Consider the following 18779-nt stretch of genomic DNA (forward strand, 5'->3'; position numbering starts at 1 on the left):
CAAGGCATACAATTTTGGTATGTAATATCAGAAATTTGAGAAGATAACAATTGTAAAATGGAATTGGAAGTGTGTCCTAGTCTATGATGCCACGTTGTACTGTTATGAACTACATTTACAACAGAAGTTTTTGATTCGGTAATTGGAGAAGATTGTAAAACTTTGTTGTGATTCAAATTGTATGATTCTTCAAAACAGTACAAACCATCAACCTTCCTAGCTGCTCCAATCATCGTGAGGTGAGACTTCTGAAAAAATAAACAGTGAGAATCACAAAATACTGCCATGCAATTTATAGTAGAAACAAGTTTGGGAACGAAAATGAGAGAAATAGAAAATTCAGGTACAAAAAGGACATCAACAAGTAGTAAAGCACCTATATGAATAGTCCCTGAAAAGGAGGCAATGACAATGGTGTGATTAGGCAAATTAATATGGATTGGGTTAATGGGATGAAGGTTATGAAATAAGGATTGAATTGGACAAATGTGGTCAGTAGCACCACTGTCAATGATCCAATGAGGAAAAGAAGAGGATGTACCTGAATTATGAACAGAAGCATGATTCACAGTGGATGAATGATCCTTAGTATGTTGGAGAAAGGCCAAAATCGCTTGATACTGATCTTTAGAGAAAGTGAACTGATCATTGGTGTGATTACCATCCAAATTTAATGGTTGATGAGAAGCAGAGGAGTCCACAGTAACCAAACTGGCAGAAGGTTTATTTGTGGGTTTTGACTTTTTGTAACCAGCAGGAAAACCAATACGAAAGTAGCAAGTCTCTATGGTATGGTTGGTTTTCTTGCAATGTTCACAGAATTTATTGTTTCTGGAAGTGGTCTTACTGATAGTAGAAGTAGGTCTTGTGGAAGAATGAAAACGTGGTTGATCGTTGGAGAGAGCAGCAAAGGCCAAGGAATCGGGAACAGAGGGCTTTGGAAGAATGCCAATAAATTCACGTTCATGTTGAAGAACCATGGAAAAGGTTTTAACGATTGAAGGCATGGGATCTAGCATCATTATTTGAGAATGAACTTGGGCATAACTATCATTGAGACCACGAAGAAAGCGAATCACATAATCATCCTCGCTTTCTTTTTGAAGTTTAGAAAGAAGACCGCAGACACAGGGTGTCAAACAGGTACAGGTCAATACACAGCGATAAAGTTCCATCTCCTTCCACAAGATCTTCAACTTGGTATAATATTCAGAAACAATGGATTCACCTTGTCGACAAGCAAGAATCTGATCTTGAAGATCAGAAATCCAAAATTTATCAGCATGAGAAAAGCGATCCTTAAGATCTCGCCAAATTTCAGAAGCCGTATCCATCCACATCACAGATTGCTTGATGGAAGGAGTCATGGAACGGGTGAGCCATGACATTACCATTCGATTGGATCTGTGCCAAGCTTCATATAGGGGATCAGTGACGGGTGGGCAAGGAAGAGTACCATGAATGAAGCGCTCCTTGTTTTTGGTTTCAAGGGCGACGACCATGTCTCTCTCCCATTGGTGGAAATTGTTCTCAGTGAGGAGAGGCGAAACAAGCACCAGAGACGGGTTTTCGCCAGGATGCAGATAGAGGGGATGAGCCGGATTCACCAGGTGATCCGGTGTTGGGGAAATATTTTTGCTAAGGGAAGCCATGGTTGAATATAGAAGGAGATGAGAATAACATTAAGCAGAAGAAGGGTGGGTTATCAGCGATGATACCATGATAGCAAGAGAAAATCTGATGTATTCTTCATTCTTATTATTCAACGCACAGAAAAAGTACTGTGTGTGATTACCATAAATACAACAAAGGATAATTCTAGAAAGTAAAGGAAAAGCAAAAGTGCCAGCTGTAGAATATGCAACAATACAAAATAATATCCTAACAGACTAACAATAAAAGTAATAAAAGGAATATGCAGTGGGGGCCAGCTGTAGAAAACATGTATTACTCACAGAAAATGTTGAAATGAAGAGTGAAGATTTGCATAGGTCAAATGAAGATATGCGTATCCACTGGTGGGGTGCGTAGGGTATTGGTTTCGATAATCTCACAAAATGATTTAATGTTTCAAATGACGGATTAAACGGAACCTATAAGAACTCCACCTTAGATGTGCATTTGGTGTGCTTACGTGGATCATGATCGAAGTCCTCACCGCCCTCACCTATACAATAGGGTTGTGTGCGTCGTGAGAGTGGGAGAAGGGGTAGGAGTTGTGGTATGTGTGTTGGAAAAGAAGAAGAGAAGGAAGTTTGAGAGAGTAGAAATGTGGGAGATACTGATAGGCACGTGTTGGTGAACGTTGATGAAAAGAAAAGAGTAAGGAGTGTGTGGGATATACATTCAAGGTTAGGGTAGTAGGAGGGGTAGCAAATGGTTGCTTGGAAAATGGTGTATGGGTGAGAAGAGTAGGATTTTGGGAGGATATCGTTACTGGAAACGGAGAGTAAATATCAATGATAGGGAATGTAGAGAGAGAGACAGTGATACTTGGTTTTAGATTGGGTTACGTAAGAATGCTGAAGTAAGAGAAAGGGCGATCCTTGACTTATAATTTTAGTTTCTAAAAAGGATTCCGTTATTTTGACACACTTTATTTGCACACTTTTGACACTGACAAGTGTCAAGGTGTCATTGGTTGGTTTTTATTTTTCTTTTCAGAAAAACTGGTAGAAAAAATGAAGAGGATTTAAAAAATTTTTCGTTCCAAATATACCCTTGGCTTGTTTCATTAGGTTCTCTCAGATTTCGCTCTCTCTCTCACATTTCGTAGGTTCTCTCTCAGATTTTGCTCTCTCTCACATTTCGTTCTCCCCCTTTATGGACGCTCTCTCTCACGTTTTTGGTTCTCCATTGTCGCGGTTTGGTGGAAATAGGAAGTCTTAGAGGATAGCTTTGATAACAGTAATTTTTACCATTATCTATGGTGAAATTTTCTTGCCAAATCACACTCTTAAAGCTTGAAACCGCTTGATCCTCCCTTTAATCTAACTCTGTGAATAAAACTTAGCTTAGGTTACACACTTTAGTTTTCATCTCTTTTCCTCAAATTTTGTAGGAACTTTGCTTGCTTTGGAAAGACATTGAAGCTCTTGAAAGTGGAGAACCAAGGAAAAGCCTAGGGGGCGCCCAGCGCCCTTCAGCTCGCTGTTTTCCCTGATTTGTCACGCCTAGGCGCCCCAGAAAAGGGCGCTGGGCGTGACTTTTTGCTGAGTTGGCACCCTAGACCTATAAAAGGCACACAGTTTTCGAGGGTTGCAACTTCTTGACGGCTGAGACCTGAGGAAGCGTTCCTGCACCTCTTGGAGCTAGTTCTGGACAGTGGGAGCTCTCCTCTCCTTCTCCTTGAGTCTTTTCTTCACCATTTTCATTCCATTGTAAGCTCAAGCTCTCCATTAATGGAGAGCTAAGTTCATTCTCGTTGGAGAGTGATGTAAACTAAGAACTTCTTGTAAATGCACTTGTGTTTAAATGAAAAATCCTGTTGAACGATTATGCGTGTCTGATTTGGATTCTGCACATCCTGTTGAACGGAAGGAGCCACCAGTGAACACGTAGAGGACCATTGGTGAACAACAGTGTGTTTCGACCCAAGGCCAGTTCTTTTAGTTGTAATTTGATGTTCTTTAGTGAGGAATGACTGCATCTTAATGTTTTGGGTCCCCCAAGATGGAGGTGGGGACCTCCCATGGAGAGATTATTGTGTTAAGTGAAGTTGGCCTCAAAAACACAGAAAAACACCAGTGGTCCCCCAGGTTACCAGTGGTGGTTCCTTTAGTGCAACAGTATGTGCAAAACTAAAACCAGACTCGCGTAATCGATTACTACACCCTTGTAAACGATTAGAGTAGTGTATTTTGCTGCACAGATTGGAGTACTTGGCATAAAATGGTAAGGCAGCACTTTTATACATTGCACATAAGCAAGCCTGGACATCAATCATCAATCAACAATCATTTGTACAGTGCACATAAACAAGGTTGAAAACACATAAACAAGGTTGAAATCAATCATCTTATACCACTATCAATTTGTACAATATGTTCATATACATTAAAATACATTGCCTTCATATAAATTATTGTATCTTACAATGTTGACTACAATGTTTACTACATTTGTACACAGGACAACTATCCTACAACAGTCCATAGACCTCTAGCGCATACAGTATTCTTATGTTCTCGTCGTTCAGGATCCAATCACGTACATCAATCCATACCATAACCTTCAATAATTCACAGTTAATCTCCACAGCCTTACGAAGCTCCAAACACCAACAAAATGGTGTCATCGAAATTCGTTCAACATGGACATCTCTTAGTAACCCATTCATAGTAACAATGATTGATGAATCAAGAGAGATTCGAACCCGCCACTACAAAACATTAAAAAATAAAAATTTATTACTTACAAAAAAAAAACCAACTTTATATAATAACAAAACTTTTACTCACCTTTTGGTTTCCGGACGCCATTGCAATTGCAAATATTTCATACAAATACATCAATGGTGGATTAGGGTTCAAAAAACACAAAAAATAATTAAATAAAACAAAAATAAAGTATGCTTCCACAAGCTACACAATGTGACATAGAGCAAATACGCGAAACAGAGGCACAAAGCCAAAGACAACCAAAACGAGAAATGCGAAAGAGAGCTTACCAATACACAGTGATACGTTTGGATGAGACGATCAGCCGAATGGAGAGAGGCCAAGGGATTCCAGAAATGAAGTGAATGAAAATTGGAGAGAGCTGAATGGGAGAGACGAATGGGAAGAACGAAAGTGAAGAAGACAAATGGAAAGACCGAAAGTGAAGAAGAAGAAAAATGAAACTGCGAAAATCAAAATTTCATAAAAGCATCATTTCAATATTACCCTTCTCCACTTTTTTAAAAGGATTTTATTAATGAAGTGAAAACATTCAATACAAATTTGACACGTGGGTTGTGTCAAATTTGTGTCAAAAGAGGGTGTTAAGTAAACATTTTCCAAAAAATAGTGTCCAAATATCATTTTGCTTTTCGGAAAATGATATTTTGACACCAATTTTTGACACTATTTTGACACTGCACACGTGTCAAAACATAGTTGGACGATTTCAAATTAAAAAAACTGAGACAAGGACATATTTGAAAGAAAAAAACCAAAGTTTTTTTTTTAATTTGAAATCGTCCAACCACATTTTGACATGTGTGCAGTGCCAAAAAATTGGTGTCAAAATATCATCTTCCAAGAATATATGCATGGAGGAAATAACTATACCTTAGGTCATCATTTAGTGGTTTAATTATGGGAGAAAGAGAATTGTGATTTAATTGGAGTGAGGGACCACTGGGGTCTCACTTAGAGAGAGAGAAAGAAAGATGAAGATTTGAAAGGAAATGGGAATTGTGTCAAGAATACAAGAAGTAGCGTATTTAACGGAAAAGACAAAAAAAGACGAAAAGATACCACTTACCAAAAGAGAAAACTGTTACAGAGAAGTATATAGAGAGAAAAAAAAAGTTAACACAAAATTTATTAAGTGAGGACACTCTTTTCAACCGGGGTCTTTTTGAGAAAAATCAGTAAAATTAGAGACAAAAAGGAATATTAAACCATATATATATATATATATATTTGTCTCTGAGGCTACTTGCTTTATGCAGGTTCTCCACACTTTATTTGGCTATGACCCATATCCAGGATTTCATTCAAAAGTGCAAGGAAAAATTGAAGCCAACATCAACGAATGGCAAGAAACTAAGCAGAAACTATCTTAGGTTGGTGTATCTGCAAAACTTAAATAATATCCCACAAACACAGGAAAAACAGAAGCTAAAAATGAATAAATGTGTGCATTGTACTGATACATATGCATTGTACTGATATAGTTCATCCTATTAACTTTATTATAACCAATATTATGTCACAACCTTGAAGTACTAATGGATTTACATGTCTAAATAAATGCTTCATCTCATCAACTTCGTGTGCCAGACCAAACATCCTAGAATGCTCACAATCAACAAATTAAATATATATAACTACCATACACATGTAACACGAACACATGACTCATTCAAATGATTATAGTTTGTTTAACTTGTACTAGTTTACATTAACTAACAATTTCTTGACGAAACTAACACAAGAATTTGTACTTTTATAAAAGGTGTGATCCTTAGCCACATGTTATTCTCATATTAAATATATAGCGCATGCACATGCCAACCTTCTCAACACGTCATATCCAATTCTATCAACAACGCCGTTATCAATTTGGATAAGCAACAGGGGGTGCCACCAATCACGAATTGAATTAACAATCCATTTGAAAACTCCTTTCTGTTTCAATTATTGACTCACAGTACATAATTTTCCAACGCCCAATTGTATCGTATGCATCCTTTGTCAAAATAAATAATCATTTTGATTATGTCTGTTAGCAATGGAAACGGGTGGCTCAACCGTATTTGCCTTCAAATGCTACCAAAGCATGATCTAAGCATCAGGTTTGGTCTTAATCAGAATATTGAATGCAATTCCTTTAACAAAAAGTTACCAATAATTGGGTTATTTTATCGTTATAAGTCCAAAAAATAACCATGATCATTGTAACTAATGGGACTAGAACGCAATATTTCGGTTGATAAAATAGAAAGTGTTGAAAGAAGTGTTAATGGTATTTCATACAAAAAGAGTATATATATATATACAATTTCTGTGGGAGCTATGATCTGATTGGATATCACTGAAAATTCATTGGTGATGTGATATATATGTATTTCTACAAAGAATCTTCAGGATTATGTAATTGATGACGCTTATCGTCATGTTCCAAATAATCCAATTTCATTTATATATATATATATATATATATATTTAGATTTAAATATTTATATCTATATAAATATTCTTATATTTTTTTTTTTTTTTTTTTTTTTTTTTTTTCATTTTTGGTATTATCCTCTCTGATCATAGACATGGTTCACAAATATGGTGGGGTTGATGGTGCTGTTCTGTTTCACTTGGTACTTCACTGAATCTGCTGCGTAAAGGTTATTGGGAATTTCAAGTGGCTGTGGCTTTATGAAAGGGTCTATTCCACCATTGGCAGTGTTAAGTTGAAAATCAAAGCTTGACGTGTATGATGCATCAGATAGTATGTGTGATATTGGACCCAAGTAATCCATATCCAAAAGATGAGTAAGGGAACTAGTCCTTGGAAATTTCACCACTTCTTGTTCAGTCTCATTATTTGGTGGTGTGAGATTGATTTGTGCTATTGGGTAGTCCTCTTTTGCCTCCAATGATTTTCCCATGTTCTTCTTCTTGTAGATCCTACACAAGACCCAGTCATCTAGCTGATGACATATCCAAGAACAAGGGTAAGGTCAAATAAAATAAAACAGCAGCCTACAGAGGAATTTCAAACAGTTAAAACTCTTTAAATATTTAATATTTATAGTCTTATCTTTTCTGATAGAAGATACATGTAATTTCATATAAAAAAAAACTTATAGTAATTAATAAGGCAAAGGCTTACCCTCATGGATCCAATTTGTCTATTGGTTTGTCTTCTTGATCCTATTAATCTGTACTCATGCATAATCCAATCTGTCTTGATACCCTTTGGTGGCTTACCCTTGTAAAAGACCAAAGCTTTCTTCACCCCAATATGCTTAGAGCCACTATAGATTGCTTTATCAGTACCAGTGGCCTTCCAATACCCAGACACAGTTGCTCTATTAGGCCTCACTCCATTTGGGTACTTCCTTTCCCTTGGGCTAAAGAAATACCATTCATTTTCTCCAAAGTCTGTTTTCTCTGTATTTCACAAGAATTTGACATGTCAGAACAACAGAAACATGCACATGCACATATTACAATAGGTTCAAATATAGGTTTGATATTTTAGTATATGTTATCACATGTACCAGGTAATTCCCACGGATCAAACTTATAGATATCAACTTCTGGAATTATTGATGCAGGGCATGGTTTTGATGTGGCTTGGTTACAAAGGTAGTACACGATTAGTTCCTCATCAGTGGGGTGAAACCTGAAGCCAGGTGGGAGCACAGAGCTTGTTCTGCCCTCCATTGAGCAGAGTGAAAACCAAGTTTGAATGGGAAACTTGGAAAATGGTTTCTTTGCTGCTTACAGGGACGAAAGAAAAGGTAAAAGAAGGAACGAAAGAAGAAAATTGAAAACAAGGGTTACAGAGAAATCAAGGTGTTTGAAATGTTTGCAATGAAGTGGATGCCCCTTTTATCTTTAATTTCTTGTCGTTTCTGTGGTGGCGCTGCATGGCTTTGATTGGTCCCTAAGACGACTTTTCTACACATTAGTGCATGCGTCACCTTACCCACCAGATTCCTTATTTATTTAATTATATAAGTTTGTCAAATTTCTTTCTTTAATCACATTCTTTAGTATTACAAGTATACTAAGAGAGCATACTAAGAGAGATTTCTAAATCCTTCTATGTTAATACTCTCTTAATATTAATAAAACCGTTTATTATATATAAGTTGGTACTAATTCAAATGTTCATTTTTACATTATTATTATTAGTGAAACTATCTGTAGTAAATGTTTTAAAGTTAAAGTCAACAACCAAAGCTATATTAATGTATATTAAATGTTATTATCTATTTTTTATTTTATTTATAAATTTTAAAATCAATTTTGAATTAATGACAATTAATTTAATAATAATCATATTTTATTTTAAATTGGTGAAAATAATTATTTTATAAGTTGATTTTTCAATTAGTTATCATCATTTGACCTCATAACTAATATGTAATTATGTTTATAATATAATAATATATAATTATATTTTTAATATAATTAACCGTTTAGACTTTCCCATTTAATGTGAGAAGACAATCATGTAATACAAGAAGATATATTTTTCTAAGTTCATATCAAATCAAAATCTACATTGTTTTGGTTGTGGAGTCGAACTACCACCGGCATCTTTACAATTTGTTTTCTTGGACATCCGGTTCCACACCTCTCTTTTCATTCTCGTAGCCTCCGTTTGATTGAGTTCTAGATTCCTCCTCTGTAACGTGTTTGATCGAGTACTTGCCAAAGGTTCTCCGACGCTCAAGGCAGTGCACTGTTCACTCAGCAAGTAGAGAGTAATAATAAATGTGCAGTAAATGTGAACCAACTACCTCATACCTTTTACCTCAATTTATAGTTTTTGTCATGGGCCCGTGATTAGAAAAATCTAATGCTCTGATCTTCGGCCGTGGCCGGACGACCTACCTATGATGATCGTACTCGCCATAGATATCGTATTGGAATGATACGGACAAGGTTAGCATGTCACCAGTGGGTGGATGTTGCGCACACGCCGAGCGTGTTGGCCGGGCGTCCTTGCGGGGACATCCGATAAAATTGGACCAGTACAGACAAGGTTAGCATGTCACCGGTGGGGGGATGCTGCACATGCGCCGAGTGTGTTGGCCAAGTGTCCTTGTGGGGACATCCGATAAAATTGGACCGGTACAGACAAGCTTAGCATGTCACCGGTGGGAGGATCTACGCACGCGCCGAGCGTGTTGGTCGGGTATCCTAGTGAGTCGTCACGTGCCGCGCGGTCCCTACAGTACACAGGCCCCCCAAGCCCTAAGCAACGTAGTTGCTGTAGGGTTTAAATTTAAGCACCGGTGGTTGTGGGTTTGGCAGCTGACCGATCACCTTTGGTAGTTGTAACATCTTCAGATCTAGGTCGTTGAGTGTGGTAGGCTTGAATGGTGATGATGTGTTGTGGTTTTTCAAAAAACAAAAATCTATAAATAGGGATGCTGAGCACTGTCACTATCACGCCTCTTCATATCTTCTTCTTCAAGCTTTCCAGCATTCTTTTTCTCCTAGGTAATAAAATGACCATTATGGATGTTGAATCGTCGTTAGAGTCGTCAAGCCGGGGCGACGGCGGCGGTGGCGTAGGGAGTGGCGATGGTGGTTAGTCTTCTCCAGACTCAATGTCTTCCGAGAATTTGGGGGAGACAGGTTTCTTTTTCGTATCCTCATTCACTTGTTAATGGGGGCATTACCGTTGATGTCGTCCCCCTGGTTCCGGTTGGCGGTTTACCGGAGGTGAGGAGGTACGACTGGGCTTCTCACGACGTATGTGTGCAAGTGTCATATTATCATTCGCGGATGCGCTTACGGGATTTGATAAGTTGGTCCTATATTGTTCGAGACATCGAAGATGATCGATTAGTACGGGCGGGTGTCAGTCGTGAGAACGAGCGGGTATGCCACGGGAAGGGGTCGAATCTTGATGACTTCTTCTTCATTTATGCCAACCTCTTCAACCAGCTATATACTCGGGCTCCCTTCACCTCTTTCTAGTCGGCGCATCTCCACAAGCTTAACGTTGCGCCTACGCAACTTCACCCAAACGCATGGGCCTCGGTTCAAGCGTTCGGTGCTTTATGCTTGGCCGTGGGGGTGGCTCCTACGGTCCCCGTCTTTTTGTATTACTTTGACATTTGCCCTACCCCAAAGGGGTGTTGGGTTTCCCCCACGTTCGTGAAGGATCGGTATCTTTTCAAGCCGTTCTCAAAATCTTACAAGAACTTCAAGGATCAGTTTTTTAAAGGCCTATCCGATGGGTGTGTTGGAGCCGACCGATCTTGAGGTCGTCAAGACCATCAATGCCCTCCATCGTTGTCTTCCTGCCCGCGGCCTGGTGGACTGCCTTCGTTTTTACGATTGTTTTTTTTATTAATAAAGTGATGTTAACTTAACTAAGTTTCTGTTTTCTTTCCAGATATCATGGTTGCAGCGGCTCCCCGCCAATCCAACTTCATGGCTTCCCGTAGAGAGTTGGCGGGCATTTCTTCCGCAAGCAGGGAGTGAGCTCCTTCTCCTCCAAAAATGTCTGCCTCCCATCAACCGACCTGCTCCCACCAACCTTCTGCCTCCTGACGATCGCGTCCTAGTTGGTCACGGTATTCCTGAGGGTTTACCCGTCGAGTCAGTGTTGCTATCCTCATCACTTCACGGATTCCTACCGGCGAAAGGGTTCCAGACGTGGGGGTTCCTCCTATTGCAAACATTAAACCCCCCTTGAAGCGCCCGCCCACTCTCTTTGGAAAAAAACTCGAACTGGCCAAGGCCGAGTCGAAACTGGTAGAGACAGTGGAGCTTCTAAGGAAAGCCCGGGCTGCCAATAACCGTCTGGACGAGGAATGTGATTAGCTAAAAGCAGCAATTGTTAAGAAGAAGGAGGTTGAGGGGGAGCTCTGTGAGAAGAACATGGCATTGACGGATGAGTTGGCTCGAGCCGTCGAGAAAATCTCTGAATTGAACGCCAGTGTCGTCATGGAGCACGAAGAAGGATTTTACAAAGCCTTTCAATGTCGGCTTCGATATTGAAAAGGATGTGTATGACGACCTCCTTGTTCCTCTTGAACCCCTGGTTGATACAGAGAATCCTAATTTGGAGGGATCAACTGTCGGCAAGGGTGTGGGGGCCGATTTCGTCCTGGAGGAAGTGGCCGATGACGAGGAGGAAGAGGATGGTCATTGAAGGGGGCTATTTGTAGATAATAGGGAAGGGTGGTGAAGATATTTTGTTCGTCTGTTAAGATTTCTGTGTTTTGTGGTCGGACGGTAAACACCTAGTACACAGTTGTTTACCTTACCGTCCATCTTTTTCATTCCCTTTTGTATACTTCATCCGCTACATCAAAAATTCTGTTCAGCGCATTTTTCTTGGCCATCTCTTCTTGCTTTATTATTTTGCTTGTACACATGATTTCTTTTTATTATTTAGCGTATTGGGAGCGGCAGGGCGTAGCCGTTCACCGCCTGGCCAAGTTGATAGGACATTTTTCCTTTCATCAACTTGACGATTTTTGCGTATTGGGGGTGGTAGGGCGTTGTCATTAACCTCTGGATAAGGCGTTGGTGTAGAATTCCTTCACTAACTCAATACTAGCTGGTGCCGGGTAGGTAGTCAATTTCTCCCAATCTCTCCTCAAAATCTCTGCTCCAAATTCAGAAGCTAAGTCAGGGATGAAAGAAGCCTTCCTTTCCATCACCAATCTCCTTTCCTGCACAGTGGCATAGTGGTCCTCATGTTTTTTAGAGAGGAACCTCTGAGAGTCAAATCCCCTTAGCCTTTCAGGTTCCTTCCTTTTGCTGCCACCAGTACTTCTCCCCCTTCGTGATGCTGATGCCATTCCTGCATGAGATTTCATTCAAAGCAAACCGCAAGAATTCATCATTTAGAAGTTAATACATCATTCAACACTTTTTGAATGAACATCATTCAAGCTCTGAGGGTAAAACAGGTCCCCCTCTGTATTTTCGTAGCAAAAACATGCATTTAACAAAGATGCAGCAGACCGCCCAACGTCAAAGTGGACCGCCCAGCGGTATGCATTAGTATTAACACCGCCCGACGGTGAAGGTGGCCGCCCGGCAGTGCGAGAGGGTTTTCTCAAAAATCGCTTTAAAACAGCCCTAATCTCCACTCAAACACTAATTTCAACCATACAAACAAAATTCAAGCAACTTAATCGGTCAAAACAGTTCCTAATTTAACAATTTATGCAAAGAAATCCAAAACCCTAATATGTCATGTTCCTAAGCATGTTCTTCATCAATATCCAAAATTAGAAACTAAAGAATGAAGTTGCATAACTTACTTGAGTGGAGATGTGAAATGCTTGCAAGAATTTCTTCAAATGATGATAAAAACCTTCTAATGCACAACTCTCACCAAAAACCCCCAAATTTTAAACAAGGAACTAGGTTTTAGTGAGTGGGTGATAAGAAAGTGTGGGAAAACTCTTTGGAAACCCTTGTGAAGGTTGAAATTAGCTGCTAAGGTTAGAGAAGACCGCTTGGCGGAATGCAAAGGAGAGGAATCATGTGCAGAATACCCAAAACCACCCAACTTTAAAGGGCTCGGGCTAGGGTTCTCGGCACCACCGCCCGACGGTAAAGTTGCACCGCCCGACTGTGAGCGATACTTTATCCTCTCACTTTTGTGCTTTCTTTTGAATGATTCTTCCCTGTAGCACCTGATTTTTGCCTTCAATTTTTCACTTACAGGTCTGTCCCCTCTAAGATGAACATGCAACCTATGATGCACTTAAAACAGAGTTTGAAAAACAAGCAAACAAACAAAACAACTGGGCTGCCTCCCAGGTAGCGCCTGTTTAACGTCACGAGCCTGACCCAAACCTGCTTAGCACTTGTCAATAAGTGCAATTCCATCCAACACCCATCAGTAGGTGTGCCTTCCTGGTATCCTTCAGTGGATACATAAAAGTTTAGCATCACTCAGTAGATGCTACCCAGAAATTGTTCAAAAATTCAAATATTTACAACTTTAAAAAGGAAACAAACCTAAACTAAAAATAGAAATACAAATACTTTACAACAGTTAGGATGACCCCAACAAACACCCATCAGTAGGTGTTGACAATCTTCTCGCTTGATATTTGATAACGGTTGAGAAACAGTTATTTTCATATGTTATTTTAGACCAAATTACACCCTTTAAGACTTAGAATGAGCTTAGAATCAAGTAAAACCCAATCAACGAGTCAGTTGAAAGTCAAAAGTTGTTTTTACCGATATTATGCTTGTTTTGCATTGTTTTGAACCTATTTTGATGAAAGTGAAGATGGAGACTGAAGATGAAGGTCTTAGACTCAAGACAAAAAAAGAAAATTGAAGAAAAGAAGAGTCTAGGAACCGCCTGACGGCAAAATTGCACCGTTGGGCGGTCCAATGCGAGGAGGAGGCACCTGGCATGGATGCTGGACGGATTTGCGATTAGAGGCAAACCGTCGGGCGGTGGCCCCCTGTCGCCTAGCGGTAGTGCGATTAGGGGCAAACCTTTCTACTTCATCTTCCTCTATTTTCTCCTCTTCTATCTTTTCCACTTCTCTCTCCACCTTCTCCTCATCAACAACCTCATCAATTTGTGTCTCCAAATTCCTGAAGGTAACTTCATATCTCATGGAATCAAACCTCTCTAGAAATTTGTCAAACTTTTCATTCAAGCTTTTGACTTGTTCCGTCACATCAGCTGTTTCTTGACAAAGTTGTTGATCATACTCCCACGTTTCTATTGGTGAAGAGCATTGTTGCTGCCACTGATAATGTTGCGTCTCCTCCATGCTTCTATGAGAAGAAAGTCTTGTATATATGTCTTGTGGGAAGAATTCATCATTCTTAGTATCCTCCTCTATGCCTTTGACATGGTATGGTTCAAAGTTCATTATCCTTTGGAAAAGTTCATCAGATTCTGCTCTTCTTTGTATAGGCATAAAATGAGGCTCAACAGCATTTCCAAATTGACTTTGATCCATGTATGAGTGAGGTTCCCACCAATGATTGAAATTATTTTGGAAGGATTAAGTGCCCATATAATCAAATCCTTGTCCGTACTGCATTCTGCAAAACTTAGGCACAAAACCCTAGAGAACCTTTATTAGAACAAAAATAAAAACAAACATGAAAAATCAAGTTGAACTCAACCAATTCACACTACTAGAAATAACCTCGAGTCCCCGGCAACGGCACCAAAAACTTGTTGACTCACTGGCAAGTGTACCAGATCGTGCAAGTAATATAATCGGTAATACCCGATATCGTTCTTCCCAAGAGACTCGAAAGGATCGTTCGTGTGAATCAAGATCGTAAGACTTGTAGAAAAAGATTAATTGTTGTGGATGCAAAGACAGAAAATAAACATGCAACGTGGTTGATTCAATTGACGAAAAAGACTATGGATGAATGGAGTTGTTGGGGGTTTACAATTTGATTTTATTCACTCCCTCTTATCTACTCCTCTTGTTTAATGTGCTTGATTATTTAATTGTTATGCAAACTTTCTTGGCCTACCCTTAACCCGATCCCTCGGCGAAAAGAGCCTATTACTAATTACCGGCTTGTTATCCCTAGCCTCCCCTAGCAATTAGTAATGCATTAAGAACAGATGCAAAAACAATTGATCGTCCTACCCCGTATCCCTAGGTTTTCTACTTGATGAGACAGATGGAGGTGAATGTCGGCCAAATCATCGCCGATGACAGTTAGTAGCAGGATGCCATTGGGGCATCCATCTTTGATTACTTTTCTTTGTCAGCAGGCTGGGGTGAATATTGTAGTTCCTCCTTACGAGAGACTCAGGAATGCTATCGATGTATCCTACTTCCACCAGTTCTGTGCTGAGGCAGAAGCAGTAGGTGCAGCAGGGGCAGCACCCAGGAGGCATCCTAGGAGAGCTGCAGCTCAGCAGGAGCAGGTGCCTGATAAGGTACCAGTCCAACATGCGGAGCCCTTCCAAATGAGGGACATGTACATGTCCTTGATGGAAGCAAGGATGGAGGCCCTTCACAGAGGGCAGGTTGCAAATGCTGATATGATTATTGGGTTATATGACCAGCCACCAGGGCACAGGTGGACGATGGATGAGTTTCATGCAGCTATGGCATGGCCTCAGCAGCAGACACAGAGCAGTGGTTTTGGTTTTGGTGCAGCTGGAGCCCCGAACACAGAGGAAGAAAACTTTGAGGATGCTGACGATGAGAGTCAGGAGGATTCTGATGACAGCATGGGTTGATTGCAGACATCTACTGAGGGATGTTCATAGACAGGATTTTAGTTTTTCTTTCTTTTACTTTTACTTTTATTCTTTTTAATTTCTAGAATATGTTGAATTTTAATTTCAGTGTGTACTCTTGGCTTGAATAGTTTTTCTGAAAATGTTTGACTGAATGATGTACATGATGGAACTATTTGATGATTATTTGATGTGGATGATAATTGAGTTGTGTTGTATGTGAATATCTAGTGAAACAGATGTGTGATACATTATGATTGTGGTTATGATGCTAAGCAGAGTCTATCAATGGATTTTGTGTGAGAAAGCATGTTGTGTGAGGTATTGAGCTCCAGAGTTTTCATTGTTGTATGCATTGTTCACAGGAAAACATGAATGATATTGCCTTAATCTTGATGATTGATTTAATTGCATGTGAATGTCATATGATAAAGGCCATTTTTGAGAACCCTTCTCTAGCCAAATTTTCACCCAAAGTGCTTGAAATATTATACCCTTTTTGAACCTTAGCCTTAAACAGGATGTGAACCCTTGTCTTGAAATCCTTTACCTTGAGTTGGGATGAGCTTAAGTGTGTGCGATGAAAAGGTTCAAGTTCGGGGTTGTATGGGGGAAAATTGAAAAGCAATTGTAAAGCATTGAGCTCAAAGGTTGAGAAATAAAAATGCATGATAAAAAGAAAAGAAAAGAAGAAAAGCATGAAATTGAGCTCAATGTAAAAGAAAAGGGAAGAAGTTGGGAATGAGAGAGATTGGTGAGGAAGAGAGTTGTGCTTAAATGTTGAATACTATGATAGCTCTCTTGACTCAAGGATTTTGCATTCCAGAAAAACCAATTCTTCTTGTTACCCCAACCTCATTACAAGCCTTGGAAAAGTCCTTTTGATGGCATTTGCATGTAAAGATGTTGATTGTTTGAGATGAATGGCAATTTTATTTCTTGTGACTTGTGGATGATAGAGAGTGGAGTGTCACCTTAAACACTTGAGTGATTGAGTGAAACACTTGCTTGGTAAGATTTGTTAATTTTCATGAGTGCATTTTTGCTTAGTGGATTGATCATTCATAATGTGTAACATCTGTTGTGCAATCTCTGGATTGAAAGCATGCATGCGCCTTATTTTGATTTCACTGAAGATTTGAGATTGAGTAGTGTCTGTCTTGTACTTTGGGAATGTTGAAACAGTGGATGAAATAGTATAAAGCCAAGCTTTGTTTTGTGTATTGTTTTGTTTTGTTTGCTTGAGGACAAGCAAAGTTCTAAGTTTGGGGTGTTGATGAAGGTTGAAAAACAGTTATTTTCATATGTCATTGTAGACCAAATTACTCCCTTTACTACTTAGAATGAGCTTAGAATCAAGCAAAACTCAATAAATGAGTCTGTAGAGAGTCAAAAGCTATTTTTAGCGATATTATGCTTGTTTTGCATTGTTTTGTAGCATTTTTGAGAAAGTGAAGAATGGAGTTGAGGATAAAGGTCGTAGACTCAAGAAAAGAGAAGAAAATTGAAGATTTGAAGAGTCGACGCACCGCCCAGCAGCAAATTACACCGTCGGGCGGTCCAGGGCAAGGAGTAGGCACCTAACGTGGGCGCTGGGCGGATTTGCGATTAGAGGCAAACCGCTGGGCAATAGACCCCTACCGTCGGGCAGTAGTGTGATTTCAGGGAAACCGCCGGGCGCCACACTTGTTCCACCGAGCGGTTGTCTGCTGGGCTTGGGCCTGTTTTCTGTTGCGCTCCTCACTTATAAATAGCCCTATTGCGAGTTTAGATGTATTCTTTTGACAGAAGGGGGCGGCCAGACCTAATTTCACTCTCTGGAGAGGATCTCTTGGATGCTTAGGCTCCTTTTTCACTTCTGCTTTATAATGCTTTTTTAATTGCTAGGGGAGGCTAGGGATAGCAAGTCAGTAATTAGTAAGAGGCTCTTTTCACCGAGGGATCGGGTTAAGGGTAGGCTAAGAAAGTTGCATGACAATTAGATAATCAAGCTAATAAATCAAGAGGAATAAATAAGAGAGAACGGATAAGATAAAACTGTAAACCCCCAAAAACTCCATTCATCCATTGTTTTCTTCTTGTCAATTGAATCAATATCTTTTGCATGTTTATATTTTATTCACACATTCACTTAATTAATTTTTTATTTTCAAGTCTTACGATCTTAATTCACACGAACGATAAGGCCTTTCGAGTCTCTTGGGAAAACGATACTTGGACTTACCATTTATTATTACTTGATACGATTTGGTACGCTTGCCAATCCGTTAACACCTGGTCGGCCAACCTGGCCATCGAACTTTCTACCGTCCGCCTTATCCCCCTTGGCCTCCTGGATCTTGATACGCGAGGCCCAAGCCCAATTTCCTTAGTCTAGTATTTCTTTTAATTTTATTAGAGATGTGTACAATGTGTTAGGCATGTGGTACATTTAGCCCTATATATAGGCATGCTAACGCATCTTCTAATCACTTTTGAGATTAATGAGAATTTGGTTTTCTAAAACAGAAAATAATTCTCTCTTGAAAGTCATAGGCTAGAGAGTCCAAAGACTCCCTCTAGCCACCTTCCAAGCACCTCTCTCACTTTCCAATTTCATTTGCCATTATCTAGTGTGCTTCTCTCTCCACATTGCATCAAACCATACTCCACTACCACACTTCCTGTGCACGCGTCAGTGTTACAACCACGCGTCCTCCTCTGACTCGTGCCAACACCACCATATTTTTCCTTCAGACGAACCACGACCTCATTTCTTCCATTGCATCACATTTCTAGGGTTTGCTCTTGAGAAACATTTTCTCTCTCGAGTTCCTCGTCTCCAGCCACGATTCTTCACTGTAAGTCTCGTTTTCATCATAGTTTCACTTCGTCTCTCTCCTTTCTCTGTCGTCACAGCCTTTTACCACCATTTTCTTCATATTTTGACCGATTAAACTCCTTGCCTCACCATTTCCCATCATTTTCACCGATTGAATTTGATTTCCACCGTTTAAAACCTTATCCACCGTTCATCCACTGTTTTGAACCGATTAATCGGTTCGTTTGAGCCACCTCACCATTGCTAGGGTTTCTTTGTCTCAGATTAGGGTTCTAGTGAGTGGATCTCACTTTTGGTCCGATTAGAGTCTAAGATTGTTTCCTCCTTCAAGTATCATCATTCCTTCGAG

General features: G+C 39.7%; 2 protein-coding genes across 2 annotated transcripts; both read right to left on the reverse strand.

Moving 5' to 3' along the window:
• Nucleotides 1-216: 216 nt before the first annotated feature.
• LOC106753242 lies at nt 217-1652 on the reverse strand. The gene is made up of 2 exons (XM_022777442.1): nt 542-1652; nt 217-248 (listed from the first exon to the last, which is right to left on the reverse strand). Exons 1-2 carry the CDS (start codon nt 1650-1652, stop codon nt 217-219), a joined length of 1143 nt encoding a protein of 380 aa, XP_022633163.1.
• A 5290-nt stretch (nt 1653-6942) lies between these two features.
• Nucleotides 6943-8204, reverse strand: LOC106753244 (NAC transcription factor 29). The gene is made up of 3 exons (XM_014635034.2): nt 7931-8204; nt 7540-7820; nt 6943-7357 (listed from the first exon to the last, which is right to left on the reverse strand). Exons 1-3 carry the CDS (start codon nt 8094-8096, stop codon nt 6956-6958), a joined length of 849 nt encoding a protein of 282 aa, XP_014490520.1. The 5' UTR covers nt 8097-8204; the 3' UTR covers nt 6943-6955.
• Between the last annotated feature and the right edge of the window lie 10575 nt (nt 8205-18779).

This window comes from Vigna radiata, unplaced genomic scaffold (genome assembly GCF_000741045.1).
Source record: "Vigna radiata var. radiata cultivar VC1973A unplaced genomic scaffold, Vradiata_ver6 scaffold_341, whole genome shotgun sequence".
NCBI classification, from domain to species: Eukaryota; Viridiplantae; Streptophyta; class Magnoliopsida; order Fabales; family Fabaceae; genus Vigna; species Vigna radiata.